At 41.4% G+C, this 18,616-nt stretch overlaps 1 protein-coding gene across 1 annotated transcript; it reads right to left on the reverse strand.

The window, feature by feature from the left end:
* Positions 1 to 191: 191 nt before the first annotated feature.
* On the reverse strand, positions 192 to 18,088 carry LOC105063157 (T cell receptor gamma constant 2). Its single transcript, XM_074367679.1, has 8 exons — positions 17,887 to 18,088; positions 17,494 to 17,797; positions 9,315 to 9,370; positions 6,085 to 6,414; positions 2,677 to 2,736; positions 2,140 to 2,187; positions 1,837 to 1,884; positions 192 to 766 (listed from the first exon to the last, which is right to left on the reverse strand). Exons 1-8 carry the CDS (start codon positions 17,960 to 17,962, stop codon positions 624 to 626), a joined length of 1,065 nt encoding a protein of 354 aa, XP_074223780.1. The 5' UTR covers positions 17,963 to 18,088; the 3' UTR covers positions 192 to 623.
* Positions 18,089 to 18,616: the final 528 nt, after the last annotated feature.

Raw genomic sequence — 18,616 nt, forward strand, 5'->3', positions numbered from 1 at the left:
ACCTGCATTTGGCTGCGACTCCCCTTGGAGTCAGTGCCCCAGAGAAAGCACCATAACCACCATCTCAGAAAAACACTTAGACACGTGGTGTTGACCTTTGCTACAACCAACGCAGAACTGGATAGCTCTGTCGGCATCCTGTTTCTTACCTTGGCTAGATTTCGTGAAATTCAAGTGCACAAAGACAAAAGTGGGCTTTTGATTTCTTTTTTAATTTCTTGTTCCTATTATGAAAAACAAAGTACAGAATTGAAGTGGCAAAGCTGGCGGGCGCGGGGTGTGCGCCGGGGAAGGTCGGGGCTGCCGCGCTGGCAGACGGCACTCAGGGCGGGGGCTCGTGCGGCCGGAGGAGCCGACGAGCTCGTGGGGACGAGGCGGGAAAGGCTCCCGGGGGCCTGCCCTCTGCCCGCCCCCTCCCAACCCCGAGTAATGGCAGAATTCCTTGTTACAGAGCAAAATATGTTTGCCCAGCGGTTTGAAAAACTGTTCTACAATAATTAAAAAAACATACACACATTATCTGCAATCACCCAAACCCAGGAGGGAAGCCCCGCTAGGTCCTCAGCAGACGTCTTTTTCAGACAACAGACGGTGAGGAACAGCCGGCCCTCCGGCACCCTCCGTCACGAGCCCTTCCCGTGCCCGCACACGGCTGTTCTCCGCAGCAGGAGGAAGGCGACGACGCAGAAGTAGAGCCCGCTCTTGAGCAGCAGGAGGAGGTACGCGTAGTAGGCGGACGTGCTTTCGCGCTGCAGCCGCACTGTGTCTAAGGGGAAAGCGGGCCGTTAGTTTCACCCGTTGCCTTGAGAGGCCGGGACACGGTGAGGGGAGGGGGGCACAGTTATTCCCTTCTGGAGACCTGCTGTGACTGACACCCCCGCACCTCCTGAGAAGGAGGAAGGATGAGCAGGGCCAGAGCCAATGCTTCTAAATCACTCAGAACCTTCCACGCAGGGGGAAAGCCCCCCCCCCCGCCCCCGCCCCGCTAGTGCTGGTTCTGTGCCAGCTGCGTGGAGTCCCCATGGGAGACACTCCACACCTGTGCCCTTACCTCCTCAGTAACTGAGTGAGGAGTAACTGTTCCCTATTGGCAGGTGAGGACAGTATTGCTCAGAAATGTAAATAATTTACCCATACTCATGCAACTAATAGTAAAAGAAGAGCAGTTAAACCGCAGCGTGCGATGGGCAGAAGCCATGCATTTAACACCCCTCCCCAGGTGTCCATCATGCCTCAGGGCCTTGGTTTGGGGATTTCTTGCTCTATAGCAATGTCTGAGAGGAGGAATTCAAATGGCTTGGGTAGAAATATCAGATCCAGCTGTGTGGCTTGGTATAAGGGACTTAATTCTAGCTCATCTGTTAAATGGGGGGAACTAAATGTACGTCCTCATGAGAGTGTTGTGAGAATTATACAGAAAATGCAGGACACACGTTCCATCCACCTTCTATGTATGAATCTCTCTGTAGGTGTTAGTTTATGTTATTATCTACTAGCAATGACCAAAGATCGTAAAAAATCTAGAAGCAATTTGGTATCATGTTTCCCTAGTAATAAGAAACACAAGCCCCACGAATGAAGTGCATTCTTGAAATAATCCGGAACTTATCACTGCACCCTCTAATTTACAGTCATCCCATACCAAAACCAGCTTTTCCTATGTTCAGATGACTCCCAAGAAATAATGATAGATTGACATAAAATATCGCTCAGTCTGTTCTGCAACATACAGATATTCTGGTTTTCTATCTTAAAGCAGGGAAGTTTAAAAGTTAAGTTTATCCAGAGGAAAACAGCGCTGGGCATGACATAAAGGCAAACATGTACAAAACTTACTGCTTTCATCTTTCAGGCAAGCTTTTGTAGAATTAATTCCAGTGGCTTCTGGAAGAAAGGAAAGCAAGTATTAGTCAATTGTTCAGACCTAGTATATGACAGTGTGATATATACATATATACATACATACACACAAAATCTGCCAACAGAGACAGGAGAGATACTGATTAAATGTAGGAGCCCCACAATTCCAGAAATAATTGGTGTTTCCTACCATAAACCAGGAAAGTTCAAAGGGTAATTGGATCAGGAGGGTAAAAATGCTACAGGATGACATGAAGGCAAATAGATATAAAAACTTACCACTTCCATCTCTTGGGCAGGCTTTTGTAGAATCACTAACAATGCCTTCTAGAAGAAATGATGGTAAGTATTAATCAATTGTCCCTGCCTATTATTAACAGTGTGCATATATGTATGTATATACATGTGGGTATATCTATGTGTGTGTATATATGTGTGTGTATATGTGTGTATGTATATGTGTGTGTATATGTGTGTATATATGAGTGTGTATATATATATGTGTGTATGTATATGTGTGTGTATATATGAGTGTGTATATGCGTGTATGTGTATATATGTGTGTGTATGTGAGTGTATATGTGTGTGTATATGTGTGTGTGTATATATGTGTATGTATATATATGTGTGTTTATGTATATGGATATAATCTGCTGACAGAGAGAGAGTCATTTAAACTAAGAAAATGATTAACTTCACAATTCCAGTTAATTGGTCTTTTCTACTTTGAGCCAGAGATGTTCAAAAGTTGATTAATCCAGAGGGGGGGGAAATACTGAAGCATGACATAAAGGCAAACATGTACAAAAAACATACCTCTTTTATCCTTCAAACAATCGTTTGGAGAATCAGTAGTAGTGACAATCGAGGTGACAACTATAAGAAATGAGACCAAGTTTTAGTTGATTATTCGTGTCCATTGTTTGGCAGTGTGTGTGTGTGTGTTTATAAGTGTATGTGTGAGTAATACACATATGGGTGTGCATGCATGTATGTAACATATATGTGTGTACATCTAAGATAATCTGACACAGAGACCGTCATTAAAAATATGAGGCCTACAATTCCAGGGATAGTTCGTCTGATTGGATGTAATTCAGTAGATCTAATTCATATATTCTTTTTCTGCACATGGAAGGGTTGAAGTTCATGAAAGGTAGAGTTTTGTTCTTTATCATAACTGGAGGGTAAGATCCAAGACCATCTTGTTTTCCTTCTGTATGCATAGCTGCAAGCAAAGTGCCTGCCTCAAAGTAGGTGTTCGAGAGATATTTGTCGAAGAGACAAACGAAAGTGCAGCTGGCTGCCCTATATCTTCAGCACACACCGCTGACATGAAGGGACACTCCCAAGATGAATTTGTCCAGTCCTAAAATCCACAACAGAATCCCACGTGGGAGGGAGTCTGGCTTAGACACATTTCCCATCTAAGCACAGGAAGGCAGCCGACCTTTCCAAATCACAGAGATCCCCAGTACCCCCAACTCATGCACGTGACTGTCTGCAGTTGTGATGTTTGTGGGCATAATGAAAACAGTATTAATAAGGCTCATAGCTATTGAGTGAATGTAACTGGGCCACACACTGCCTTAAAAACGCCACATGCATTATTTCCTTTAATCCGCCAGTGACACTGGCGTGAGTGTATTTTGGCGGACTCCATGTTACAAAGGAGGAAATAAGAATTAGAGGGAAAGTAGCTCCCGGAGAGTCACACCAGTGAAGGCAGAGCCAGCGTTCAAAGGATCATTGTGGGGGATTAAATGAGACAGAGCACATGGAAAGCACTTTGCAAAAATACTCCACAGAAATAGAGAGAAATCAATCTATAGAGAAACAATGTAATCCCATCACTGCGGACACTGAAAACATCTTCTTTTCCAGATATCTTAGTTATTCTTAGCAATGACCTTTTTATTACAGGAGCTCAGCATTTCAGTGTAATTCCAGGGATGGAAAATTCCAGATGTAGAAAAACAGACCAAATCACACTTAGAGTTCTCTGACTCCATAAAACTTGAGGTGTGAGTTGTAGCCATCTACAATGTAAAAAAATTCAAAGGCAAGCATACAAAGACGAAATTTTTTTTTAAGATAATGGACTGTTGGCGGCAGGAAAACAGACTCAACAATGGTGCTTTTTGGTTTATCCTTGTCCTCCTGGGTGTGTTCATGAGTGTGGTTCTGTATGGCGTTTTATGCCTTCAATGAGATCATTTTCACTATAATCTAACAAATAGGTTTGAGGTACAAAGGCTTTGCAGTAAATGTTAGTACAATCATATTTTGATGTTAAGATAGCCTCAAGAACTGACTTTAATGTGTCTTGAAAGTCTCTTTCTTTTGCTTTCAGTGACTATATTAATGAAAAGATAAATACATCTCTTATTACTACAAATTGATTGCGGTAAAAACAATAAAGTAAAAAAATTTCATCATAAATTACCATGGATCTTAAGCTCTTTCTCAATCAAGGTTGGTCGAAAACTTGGACCAGATTAGCTTTATATCTCTCCTCAAAAATCACTTCATGGTTTGTGCTTCTGTGTTATATTCTTAGCTTTCATAAGAAACAAAAAAATTCTGAAAAACAGCATCAGAAATTTGCTGTGGAATGGTATTAACATTAGATTTATTGCTATGCAATCCATGGAAAACATCCGTTTCTAAAATTAAGTGCCAAATACAACACACTATAAAAAGAACTTGTCTCCTGTATGATAATTACCACGATGGAACTTATTACACTGATTTCTTTCTGATCACTTAAAAACTTAAAGCCCAATGTTAAACATAAGGCCGTGGTTATATTTAACTACACTTAGCAAATTTGCTTCCCTTCTGTTTCTTAGCTGTAGAAATAGAAATTTAGGGCTGTTTTTGTAATCTTACTTTTAATTAGTTTCAGGAAAGGATATAAATAAATACCCTGAATATATGAATAAATACATCCAAGTTATGTTTTCAAAAGCAAGCGTTTTCACTCATGTTATTTCATTCGCTCTTCAACACAGCCCCAGGACAAAGCCAAGGCAAGTGTTCAAACCTGATTTGATCATTGGACAAACTATAGGAACAGAGAAGAAAATGACTTACTTCAGAAACTTGGACCAAAACACCGCAAAAGTCTATGTATGTACATTATGTTAGGTGCTTAGTTCCCACTGCTTAAAAAGGGCTGCTTAACCACAGGGAAAAGCACAGAATGATTCCTTCCTATGGGCACTCTGGGACCTTTGGTCTGTTAGGACTGTAAGTCCCGGGTCTAGTGAGTTACAAGTCACCACTGCCAGTGCCAAGGCACGTGCAGCCCTCTGCCCACGCGGAGCAGTACTCACAGCATCCGCCTCAAAGGGACTCCTCCGGGACATCAGGCCTGAATGATCAGTGACCCTGAGTGATTAGGAACCGAGTATAATCTCTGTACTGTCCTGGGGACAGTAATTCATCGAGTGTATCACCCACACATCCCTTCCAGACTTGGCACATGCTAGGGCAGCAATGAAAGTTTGTGAGAGGCACGTAGCGATGGCAAGAAACACACTCATATGTAGAACGGAAGTCTGTCTGCACACGTTAGCCTCACTCAATATTTAATTACGAATAATTACCTTAAGGTGGTACATAAAATACAAACATCAAAAACCTAAGACCATAGTAAATCTGAGCAGTCAGATTACTCTTTTGGTTGAGCTGCTCTCTGGCTCCCTCATACAAATACCATTTTGTCATTTAATGACTCATTGTTCCTGGGCTAGTCTTTGTGTAAAACAGGATTGAAGCGAGCCTGACTTTGCCTGCTGAGTAGACCATTCCTGAAAGACGTGTTATTGTTCGTATTTCCTGACTATCTAAGATGATCTACAGTGGAATCTCTTTCTGTGCGTTTCTTGTGTGCTAAGTTGTTAGATGCTTTCCAGTGTGTTGTTTCATTTACTCCCATAAAACAACCAAAACATCAGCACTGTGACCTCAATAATTTGGAAGATGAAACTGAGGCTGAGAAAAGTTAAGAATATTTCTCTCTCTCTCTTTTTTTTTAATGTTTCAAACTGTACCATTTTAATTCTAGGGAAAGTAGCAAGACATTGATGCTACCACTGAATGTTAACAACACTTTAGAAAGATTTATATGTTTTTCATGAATGCTTGGCAGAAACAGTGGGGTGTTTTCTTTGAAAAACAGCATTCTGGGAAGTTATATTCATATTTATAGATACATACCTTTATTTATTGAAGGAAAATATATCTCTTGACCAGTTTCTCCTCTATTGTTCCTGTGTTTGACGACACATACGTGTTCTTTATCCATGGACTTTTCAGGCACAGTCAGCCAGCTCAGCTTCATGTACGTGTTGCTGGTCTTCACGGTGTCTCCCTGCTGGGACTGCAGAATCCTGTTGTCATTCTTTTCTTTCCAGGAAACCTTAATAATATCAGGGAAAAAGTCCTCCAGAAGACAAAGATACGTTCCAGCCCGATGGTGGTTTATTTCAGCAACTGAAGGCAGAAAAATAGTGGGCTTGGGGCCCATGTCTGCATCAAGCCCTCTATCTGTGAAGGGAGATGGAGAAGTAACTTGAAAGAATTATTAGAGAAACAGGAACATTGTGCAGTTTGGAACCACCCAGCGTGTAGTAAAAGGAGGAGAAGTTACCATTGAATTAGTTCACGCCCTGGCTTTTCAGCCGCAGTAGATGGTGAAGTCTTACTATCCTTATTTTCCATGGAATGAGAAGTTCAAGGGGTTACATAATTTGCCCGAGGCCACAACTATTAAGTAGTTGAATGACACCTTGGCCTTCATTTTTTCTCCATATGCAGAGATGGGGCATGACTTTTGCCCCATTTCAAAGCTTCCAGCATTTAGGAGCACATTTTTTTAAATCTCTTTTGTTCTACCCTAGAGGAGCCAGTTTGAAAGTAGTAGATGGGTGGGTGGTGGAGATGGGGATGGAGGAGGAGACCAGATAACCTGGATGGCTTCTCTACAGGTGAGAATCTTTTTTTTTTTTTTAATTTACTTTTTTGTGGGAGGAGGTAATTAGGTTTACTTATTTATTTTTTTACAGGGGGTACTGGGGATTGAACCGAGGACCTTGTATATGCTAAGCATGCACTCTTCCACTTGAGCTGTACCCTCCCCACTACAGGTGAGGATCTGTGATGGCTTCTAAACTACTTCCCTTCCCCATCCATGTTTTGTATCTTATGTTCCCTTAGACTAAATAATATATTCTCATGTCCTGTAACTCTTTGGAACCTCATTCTTCATTTAACTGATTCTGGGATGCACCATATTTATTTTATTTCTTGTATGAATAGATGCTAGTAGGAAATTTATCATATGTTAAGCAATATATAGTCACTTTTTGTAACGGGATTTAGTGTGCCTGTGTATTTGACAATCTATGTTGTTGAACTTTTAGCTTCCAATGCAGGGGTCCCATGCCCAGTTCTGGAGTGTTGGGGGGTCTCCGGGTTGATTTCCGATTGTATACAATGCAATTTCACATCTGAACCACTCCAGATTTTTGAGTGGAGCAGTAAATTATTTACAGTGCCTCAAATTTAGTAACAAAATTGCAATGTTTCCAAAACTTCTATTAAAGTGTATAGTTTTCTAACATGCCTTATATATACTTCATCAAGTAATGCAGTTAGAATTTTGTCTCATTTTAGAAAATGTTCAACAAAAGTATATTGTATTTTGGAATTTCATTTGAATTTTAAGCATGACTAAGAATCTACCATATTTTAAATCTCAATGTCTCTCCCAAATTTCAGTCTACTCCTTAAGGCTGCTGAACTGCTTTACAGCACCACTGTTTACTTTCACGTGCTGAATACTATGTACGTATAATTAGAGTAAGGTTAAATGTATGCTTCCTGAGTTTCTTGCAGACATAGCGTCAACATACATAACAAAACATAGTTTATAAAGAATGTCACTTCAATGCTGGAATGTTACTTGATTATACAGTTATAGCTAACCTAATGGTTAAAATGATAAATGTTGGAAGCCTTTTCAATTTGATTTCCAAATGAAACACAAATACTTTACTACTATTCTCTTTGGGCTAGTTTGGAGTTAATCGTTCGGTGGACAGTTTCCTAAGAAGAGAAAAATTGGACTTCTCAATTGAAAAGGAAAAGAAAACACTTCTTCAAAATTTTTGCCTCTATAGTAAAGTTCCTGGGTTTTTTAAATGGAAGCAAACAGTAGTAATTTTTAATTTACGCTGTAAATACAATCAGGCTATAATGTGTGACTTTATACATCTCACGTGTGGTGTAAATAGTATTTTATTACTTATAACCGTAAGACACTGTATATTTCTCCAACCATATACTTTGTTTACATAGAGTTCTCTATTTTTTCTTGTTATTTCCTTTCATAAATTAAATATAAGAGCTATTTCACATTTAAAGAAGAAAATTACATTATGATTTTTGTCACTATATTTAATTGACTTTGCATCTTGATCATTTAATTTATAAATTAAAACATTTTTTCTGATAAACAGGATCATGAAGCCCAAACTTACTGGCTATCCATTTTAGAGCTAATAAATGTTGGTGTTAGAGAAGATATCAATTAAGTTAAAGGATTGAGATTTAAAGCACATAGAACAACAACAAATACAAAAAACAAACACATTTTAATCTCAGTTTTCTTTCCAAGTGGAAAAAAGTCTGCTAAAGAGAGAGACAAATATCTCCCAATTCAATTTTGTGTGTCTACCAGTGGACATTGAGATAACTTTCCATTTGTGAAGTTAGAAGTACTGCTGTAGCCTCTGGAGAATTTCAGTTCCATCAGTATTTTTGCCTGCAAACAACTCTCCCTGCTGGATACAATTTTCCCTTTACATTTGTATAGACTGTAGATACACTGACCCAGCACCTATGATGTGTTAGACAATGTACCAGATACACTATTCACACTATCTCACTTAATTTTCATACAACAGCTACTAGACATGCACTATTATCCCATTTTATGGATTAGGAAACTGAGGCCAAAGAATAATGGACCAAGTTCTTCTAAGCAGTGAATGGTGGACCCAGAGGTCCTGCTCAGCCTGACCCCAAAATCAGGTTCTTTGAAAACATCCCTTCACCATCAGAAAAGGAAACGTGTCAATTCACAAAACTTAGTTTAGTAACAAATTTCGGCTTCGGGCTAAACACTTTCATGATGTTATACGTGAGCCCTTTCATATAAGTGTGCATGTACACAAAGACAAATCTTACTACGATATTTGTACAATCTTGTCTATGCTGTCCTTTACTCTGAGGATTTGTTTTACTATCTCTCCTAAATTTTTACAGCTAGTCCCCATTCATATTCCCACTTTTCCAAATATTTTAAACTATTATTCCAATTTAATTGTCTCTTGCCTTCCCTCTATTACCTTGAAAGAAAAAAATGACATTCCTCTGATACCTACCTGTGACTACGAGTTTTGTTCCACCACCGAAGATTTTACTATATAATTCCACAGTGATTCAACCCGCATCAAAAACTTTAGACTAATTTAGCTTCTCTGAGTTCTTCAAATCTTAGTGGAACTGTGCTGGCCTGGGATTCAAGAGATCAGGGTTCTGCACCTGGTTCCTTTTGCTCATAACAAGTTCTGTAGCTAAGCAAATCAATAAGTTAAAGCTTTCGGTGCTTATTTACTTGAAGACATAATGTGAGAGTAAATCCATTCAACATCCCTACTAGTCCTAAGTGAGACCAAAATGAAACAAGATCTGAAAAAGCAAATTGACTAAGAATGCCGGAGCAAAGAGAGATTATCATAATTGCTATTAGCTTATCATTATTATTAGCAATTTGTGCTGATTGTAAGCTCCAACGTGGTATTTTAATATCACGAGACCAAAGCTTGCCCTTACTGATGGAACTCAGTATTTGGGACTTGCAACTGGGTCTGTGGTCATTAACTGCGAAGGCTTGTCCCTTTGTTTGCAATTCAGTGTGCTCTGATATGTCTGGAATTCTCAAAGCCATCAACATGGGGCAAGTGCTTTTCGCACACACAGTGAAAAGGCAATTCTTTGTCTAGTCTTTCCCCTTGCATCTCCAGGGTTAAGAAAATCAAAGGGAAACTTGGCTAAAGCCTGATATATACAGTCAGCATATGGAACTGCTTCACTTGTGTTGTTCAAAACAAAAGGCTTCTTTCCGTCTATCAACAGCACAATCTATTTTCATTCCAAGCTTTTACCAGAAACTTCAGCCTCAAACTGACTTCTGTCCAGCTCATGCACAGAGTTCAGCCTGCAAGTCCTGACAGTGGACCTTCAAGACAGAATGACCAGAGAGATGGCAGGATGCCTGGCCCTCAAATCCTCCCGGTATCACGTTGGATCATGAAGACCCTACCTGCCTGACCCTGTCTGCCGAGGGCCACCATCTGTGAATGACATTCAGTGTTACGGTGCCCAGAGCATCGATGCCCTAGGAGTACAAATGGATTTGATTAAAGACCGTTTCTTTCAGTTTATAAAATGCACGCTGCAGGCACTATCCCATCTTCTCTCACTTCCCGCCTAAATCTTGTCTATTGAAGTCCTTTTCTAATTTTATAGTGTAAGAACATACCATATTTGAAAATTTGGTGTGCTCATTTTATCTGATAATAAAAAGTATGTATTCCACCCCATTTTCTACTTTTTTCTTTCTTATGTGTAACATTGAGATAGGGCAGACACCTGATTCTACTACCTTTGAGAATAAAATCTTACCCCATGCCTCTTGCTAGATCATCACAGGCCTTGTTTCTTAGTGTCTTCGATGTTCTGTTCTCATTTCATGCTCTGCCTGTATGTGTGTTTTCTATGTGAGACCTTCTCAAATAGATTTTGGAAACCAGCTGCTTAAATAAATGACAGCAAGTTCATGCATCTCAGCTTGCTTCTTTTTTTGTCCCAGAGATTTATCATTTAATAAGGCCTAACAATTATGACATGAGGAATGGGAAATCATGTTTGCAAATTCTAATTCTGTGATATAGATGCAAAACATTCGGAAATCACACAGAATTGTGCCTGTTTTATCCTTGTGCCCCTATTTTTTCAGTATTTATATAAATATGTAAAAATTGGCCCTGTTAACATTCAAGATGGAGCTCAGAAAACCACATTAATTATAAATGTGGTCAAGAATCAAAGAACCTGTAATAACCTTTAGTGAAAAAGAATATGAAAATGAATATATGTATGTAGATGGGTGACTGGGACACTGTGCTGTACACCAGAAACTGACACATTGTAACTGACTGTGCTTCAATTGAGAAAAAAAAAAAAAGAATCAAATAACCAACCCAGCTCTGCCTGGGCAGCCAAGTCTGTGCTTTTCTCACTTCAATTCTCACTACATTGGAAAGTATGGTTACATCTTACCCTGCTGTCTGAACCCTCTAAATCTCCTCTCTGACTTGAAGATTTTCATGTATAGAGTCAGTTCTTTGTCGAGAGTGTAATGTAGAGTTAATGTTCCTTAAATTATCAAAGACAAACAATAAGAAGAATTACATATTTGAGTGTTTAATAAATGCATAGTCAACATGTTTTACAGGGATTTTGTGTTTTTTATTTTTTTGAGGTCTGGGATGATTCTAAAGTAACTTCTGTCTAGAATCCAATTCTTACTTAAAAGACCAGATGAGTCGTTGCAGAGTCTGACTTCTTAAGGATGAACTCTTGAGCTATTCATTGCTGAATGAAAATACCCGATGGTTTCCAAGGCATTGAATGAAAATCCTGCGCTGCTCATCGGAGAACCCGATTCAGTTTGGTATTTTCTCCAGTATTTGGTTTGGCATTTTCCACCCCTGTCGTGAGTGTAAATGCAGCTGTGAGTTGTGCAAGTCAGGAATGCAGTGCAGTACAACTGTTGTAGTTCTTTTAACAGCTTCCATATTTCGAGCTGATTTGATACCAATACAGAAAGATAACTGAGGCCTGTGGAGTCATTCTTGAGAGACACCCCAAGAATTATAGTTTGAGTACTCAAGAAATGCATGTACAATATGATCTACCTGATGTCTTGTGGGGGGGAGTTCATTTCAGTGCCGTGAATAGAAGCAGAAGCATTATTTTCATATACGAGTAATACAAATTATAGGTATTACTAATTAAGAAGTCAATTAAAGGATCCATTTAAAAGATCAGGCTACAGAAGAGTAAATATTCAGAATATAAAACTTACACTTAATATTTCTCACATCACATAATGGTCCAGACCATGCATTTGGGAATAGAAAAATCTCTATTGGATCTCAAATTTTGCCACAGTAACTAGTCACGTGACTTTAGGCAAGTAACTGAACGTCTCTAAACCTCAGTTTCCTTGTCTATGAAATGGGAAGAAGAGGATTCCTGTTGAGGAATGAGATAAGGCACTCAAACCATCTATCACGGAGTCTGGCCCTCAGTAAATAGTACCTGATATTCTTATTCTCTTTACGGGGATGGTTTGGGGCCATTTCACCAAATTCTACCATCAGACAAAAAATATGGATTTTATAAGCAATAACTATTACATCAACTGAGAAAGGAAACAAGCTCATCGGTCCGAGACATCCTGCCTTGGAAACTGTTTGATAGCTGGGACTTGTCCTTTGTTTTGTTCACCCTTTTATCTGCAGCATCCAGCCCAGAAACTGTCCTCAGTAAATGTTTGCCAAGAGAAAGAAAGAGCAAATGAGGATGTAAAACCGTGCAGACTCTTTTCATGGACTTTGGAGCAGAAACGGCTCCTTGAGCTCACAAATTCCGTTAAACTGGTCTGTATCCAGGTACCATAACAAAAGATGCGATAGCATAAGTTTCAACTGACCTCAGCCTACCTCCAAGAAACTAGAATAATAAGAACTGGGCTTTATTGATGTTCTGTAGACATTTACCATGAGAATTTTTTCGTATTGCTGTTAGGTCTGAAATGGAAACCAATAATATAGGTTTTGCAGGTTTGGGGGGAAAAGGAGAATGGTGTTTTATCTCAAATTATAGAGAAGAGAAAAGTAAGAAAAGAGCTTCTCAATTAATAGACTGTCTACAAGAAAAGGAACTTGAACCGATAACTTATACCAACTTAAGGACATAATATGATAATGGTATAAGAATATTGAAACATAAACAAAACAATGAAACAGACATGACCTTCAGAATATTTTAATACCTAACCTGAGTCTGCTGTCTACATTTGTGTGTGTGTGCATATTCTAAGAGAAGAATTTCAATCTGCTTCCGAGCAGGGTAGAGAACAAACCATTTACAAAATAGTTTTCTTTCCATATACGGTGACCAGCAGCTGCAAAATTATGGTTCGCGTGCTGAAGCCAAGAATGTGGCAGTCAGATAAGGGGGATCCTAAATTGTTGGGGTTTTTTTTCCCCTAAAAAGCATCTGTCAGTTTTTCATTACTAAGGCAAAAATAGAAGAAAGTTACTTACCAGGGGCGGTCGGTCACTATGAGCTCAGTCCCTTCTCCAAATATCTTCCTCCAGCCCCTTTTGCAGCCCGGGTGTGATCTGAGTTCCTATAAAAATCTCAGCCTTCCCCTCGCTTCATGATGTGACTAGCAGTTAAAAAATTTTGTACTGGCAATTTGACCTTCTGGGTTCGTTTGGAAGTCCTTGAACGTAGATTTTATGGTATCTGATATTTTATAAGTTTTCCTGAAATAAATGGACCCAAATATCTGTTTTCCACGGAGGAGTAATTATTAAAAGCACCAATAAAAGATGAAAAGGATAAAAGCAGGAAAAGAAGACACAGCACCAACCAATCAGCCAACTGTTTTTCTAAACTACCAGGAAAAGTATTCAGAGAAACAACACTTTTCTTTCCCCTCCAGGTGTTCAGCTGCGTTGAAACTGCTCCGAGTTTGCATCAAAGGAAGACCCCTCTGTTCTCACCAACACCAGGGCTGCTCCGTTAGAGGCTTGGGAATGTATTTCTGAAAGGAGGAAGCTCTTCAGTAACTGAAAATGCAAATATGCCAACACAAGTGTACTGAGAGATGGGAACAAGTTCTCCATTCACTGGACAACGTGATTCTTTACCACAGTAATGCGAAGTGAGAAAAATTAGTTCTGTGATGACATTATTTTTCGTAGGCTAAAGGAAGAAATTTGTGGAATTCTATCTTCTTTGAAAGGATAGATTTCTTATTTAAACTAAAACTTGAAAACAAAGCCCAGTTCTCTGATATGGTGATTGCTCTATCATGTTTTATCCAATCAACTGGAAATTCTTTGTTTCAACACTTTTTCATTACAGGACCAAATTTCCTGCATGGCTACATTTGTGGGAACACATTCTCCATCTTCTTGAATATATACACAGATCTGACCCCCTCTTTTCTTCTTTGTCCTTTAATTCAGTTCTTTTGGGGTTGTTTGATGTGGTGAGAAAAGCATACTTTCTTCTTGCTGTTTTCATTTCTTTTCTTTTTTAAAATGTATTGAAGTCTAGTTGACTTCCATATTATACTAGTTTCAAGTGTACAACACAGTGATTTGATATTCCTGCTCATACTTGCTTTGAATTCCCCTTCTCTGCTGTTAGCAATGCCTCTGTGATCTTAGATGCTCCACAGTCCCTCTGAATCCCAAATACCTCATGCATAAAGGGGGATGATAATATCTAGGTCATAAAAAAAAAAAAAAGATGTAAAGTTCAAGATCTGCCGCCTACCTGGTGCTCAGCCCTGGCCACTGAGGAAGCAGAATAACGTGGCCATCTCAGCCAAGGTGGTTGTCTTGTCTTTCAGGTTGTCTGGGTTTGAGAGGCTCCTGAGAGGAAAAGTCATCACGGAGGACTCCTGACCATCTCATCTGCATCTTCTTTACCCAGGGCCCAGGCCACAGACAATAATGGCCAGTGCTAACTTTTATAAAACTCTTAATACGTGACAAGCTTCCTTACTATGTGTCTGAGTTCTTTACGTGTATTGACCCAGTGAACAGTCCAGCAGCCCTCCAAGAAAGGAACACTTACTATACCCCTTTACAGATGGGGAGACTGAATCTGAGAATATCAGATAGGGTAAGCTGTATATCCCATGTGAGCGCCTGTATGTATTAGAGAAAGTGGGTATCAGAGTTGAAAAGGGACCTGCTCCATCACAGATTTCTGAACTGGACACAGTAAGTCAATTAATTTTGTACAGTTGCCTCCAAAAATCCTTGATTCACTTTTGAATTTTTCAATGTGGCGGCCACCTCCCCAGTGAACCTGTTTTCTCCAAGCTCGGGCACAGTGACCTCCTACCAATCGTAGGTCCTGATGCTCAGGTTCCCATCATAAAGGGTATTCCATTTCTTAGCAACTCTTAGGTTGTTAGCAATGAGGTCAAAGTGTGCCCAGGCACCATTCAAACTCAGCAAACAAAGTAGTCAGATCAGCTTCTAGTATGGTGTTTAACTAAGTCACCATGGTTAAACTGGAAGTCCTTTATGTCCTTTCCCTCTGCCTGTGGATAGTATCTCTGTACTTAACAGCAGGCTGAGAGTGGAGCAGGGCAGCACCAAAGACAATAATCCAGAGGCATGTCTTTGTGGTCCAACTTAATGTTTTTATTTGCATCAATAACTAGTTTTTGTCTTGCCTTTTTTCCATGTTAAAAAAAATCCTAGAACCCAAAAGTCAGAAAAAATTAATTGCATAATGAAATTTTCATCAGGCCAAAGCAGGGGTCAGTGAGCTGTGAAAACAGGGTTAAGAGCAGAGTCGAGGTTTGCAACCCCTTGGGGACTGGGGACAATGCTGTTCTGTAAGGACATGAGTGACAAGCTGGTTCCTCTTGATGGCCACACCCCTCATTGTCACCAGGTCACAGAATTCCCTTCTCCTTGGAGTCAGGCACTGGGATGGATGCAAGAAGAGGAAAGAATTTTATTAGGAGGATGGAGAAGATAAAGTAAAGGAACCACACAGAAACGGAGCTAAAGTAAGTTTCTGCCCCCTTTACCCCCACCTCTTCTCATACATACTAGGGTGTGGGGGTTCTTAGCCTTGAACTAGGTGTGCAGTAGAGGGTGGGCTGTTGGGCTTTCTCAGAAACCAAGCATGTCTTAATTACATATCTCTAACTGCAAAATCAGAGCTCAGGAAGGTACACAATGAGTTAAGGAATCTGCGGGACCAATCTTCTTCAGGATCATTTAGACTTTCCTTATATTACTCATTTGACTGTTGCTTTTAAGCTGTATATAAACTTTGAATTTTCAGTTGAAAAGAAATATTCAGCTTCAACCTCAAAGAACTTTTATTTCTCCCCCACATATAGCAGCAGAGGGGTTTCCTATTTGGGGCTGAAGAATCAGTGACACAGGTTTTCTTTGCAAGAAGTTGACTGGTTTTACAAGAAGGCAATGAATATGGCGCTAGCTGATTTGTATGATTTTTGCCTTAATGCAAAAATCAAAGTCATGTAATTTTAGCAGCTCAACCACCTCATTTTACAGAAGTGAGAACAGAGGTCTGGAGAGGCTGGAGATCCACCCCAAATCCCATATGTGGTGGCATTCAAGGAGAGGTGGAAGGCAGTGGGTCTGATGTCTCATCCAGGGTTGACTGCACCACCCTGAGGATTGTAGCCTACCAGCATGAGTTTGAGTGCAGGCGAGCGATGGATGAGGGCACTGAGAAGCTGCCAGTGTTTCCTGGGATTCTAACTGCCACCCCCCTGACCCCAACCCCCAACCCTACCCTACCTGCCAAATGATAACTTATGGACTGGAGTCAGGAGTTCCCTTCCAGGGGAGGGGCTTCAAGATGGCAGAACAGAAGGACACAGAGCTCACCCTCCCCCCACAAATACCTCAAAGGTGCCAACATGTGGAACAATCCTCACAGAATACCTGCTGAACTCCTGCAGGAGTTCACTTCCAGGCTCAGCTTTCAGTCACTTTGTGGCAAATCTCCAGAGGGTCCTTCACCCTTGAAATCATTTGCACAACGTTTTATTTGTGTATCATTCAAGGGAGGTGGCCGGATTCTTATATTTCTGTCTATGACAGCTCTGTCCAATAGAAATCACCCGTTCAAGTCACAAATTTATAATGTTTTGACTTCTGCATTAGAAAAAGTAAAAAGACAGTTAAAATTACTGTTAGGACTATTTTTACTTTGTCCAAGATCTCCATAATATCATTTCAACATGCAGTCAGTATGAAAATCATTAATGAGATCGTCTACCTCTTTTTTTTTTTTTTTTTTTTTTTTTGCCACTGTCTTCAAAATATAGTTTGTGTTTTATCCTCACAGGGCACCTCAGCTTGGACTGTTGGACCAACTCCATTTCAAGGGCTCAGTAGCCACATGCGGCTAGTGGCTGGTGGAAATGAGCGGCCCAGACTGTCCGCCAGATGCTCCAGAAACGCTGAGCTGGATGGTCTTAAGAAAGGTCCCTGCCTGGGTCAGCTCCTGCTCCCATCCGATTTTATGTGCACAGGACCTGCGGAGGGGGAGTCCCAGAGGGCCGGGATTCTGAGGTCTGACCTCAGGGCAACCCGAGGGACCCAGAGGCGTGGCATTTGTCAGGCCTGGACCGACCAGTGGGTCCCAGTGCTTTTTGTGCAGGGGCCCGGGCGGTGCGCGGGGCTGTGGGCGTCCCAGGCAGCGCAGTAGTACGTGCCCTCATCAGCCTTCTCCAGCTTCATCAGCGACAAGAAGCAGCTTCTGCCATCATTGTTCACCTGGGCGTTGACTTTATCACCTCTCAGTACCGAATCCCACTGCACATCCCTCTTCGACAAGGCCAGATAGAGGAGCCTCTCGGGGGCCCGGCCCTCCAGTTGGCGGTACCAGTGGACATAGGTGACCGAGCCGTAGGTCCGGCAGGGCAGGGTAGTCGAGCCCCTGGTGCGCGCCATCACCAGGGCCGGCTGCACCAGCCTTACCTCCTCCTGGTAGCCTGCGGGGGAGAGGGCAGTGATGAGGGTGGGCTGAGCCCACAGCCTCCTGGTGGCTCCCCACCCACCCAGGGAAAGGGCCAGGACTTACTGGGAACCGGGAGGGCCCACAGGAGGGCCAGGCAGCCCAGCAGGGCTCTGCATCCCGCCGGGGTGGAGGGGCCCATGGTGATCTGGGGCTCAAATCGCCAGGAGGCTCTCCAGCGGCCAGCTGGGCCGGTGGTGAGGCCAGGTCTGGGCGGGAGCCTCTGCAGCTCTCAGGTGCAGGGAGGCAACTGAGGGAGAAATGAGGGAGGGAAGGCGGGAGGGGCCAAGAGGGAGGAGACGGAAGTGTGACCACAGGAGGAAGGCGGGGATGATAAATGTGAGAGGTCTGAGAAATGCTAAAAGAAGTTGATGGAATATTAACAGGAGCAACACAGCAATCCTTGATCAGACATCAGCTGCACTCTGTCAGGGTGCTTGCTAACTGATCTACGTTCGTTGTTTTATTAAATCCTGCAAATTACCCGTGTGGGACAAATATTATCCTCAGTTTAGAAATGGGAAAGCTGGAGCTGGTTTTAAAATTGCTTTTCCAAGGCTGCATGCCCAAGGAGAATGATGCTGGAATTTGGAGCCAGGTCTGGCTATGGGCACATCTCATGCTTGGTTTAGTCACTTGATACCAGTGGAGCAGGGCGTGTGCTGCTTGCTGGGGAGGAAGGGTCAAGCCCAGAAAAGCCATCCCTCCTCAGAGGGCGAGTCCGCCATCCGAGCAGCATTGGAGCATTTCCCCGAGAGGTCCCAGCAAAAGGAGATTTTAAATGCCTTCAATAACG

The sequence above is a fragment of the Camelus bactrianus genome, chromosome 7 (genome assembly GCF_048773025.1).
Source record: "Camelus bactrianus isolate YW-2024 breed Bactrian camel chromosome 7, ASM4877302v1, whole genome shotgun sequence".
NCBI classification, from domain to species: Eukaryota; Metazoa; Chordata; class Mammalia; order Artiodactyla; family Camelidae; genus Camelus; species Camelus bactrianus.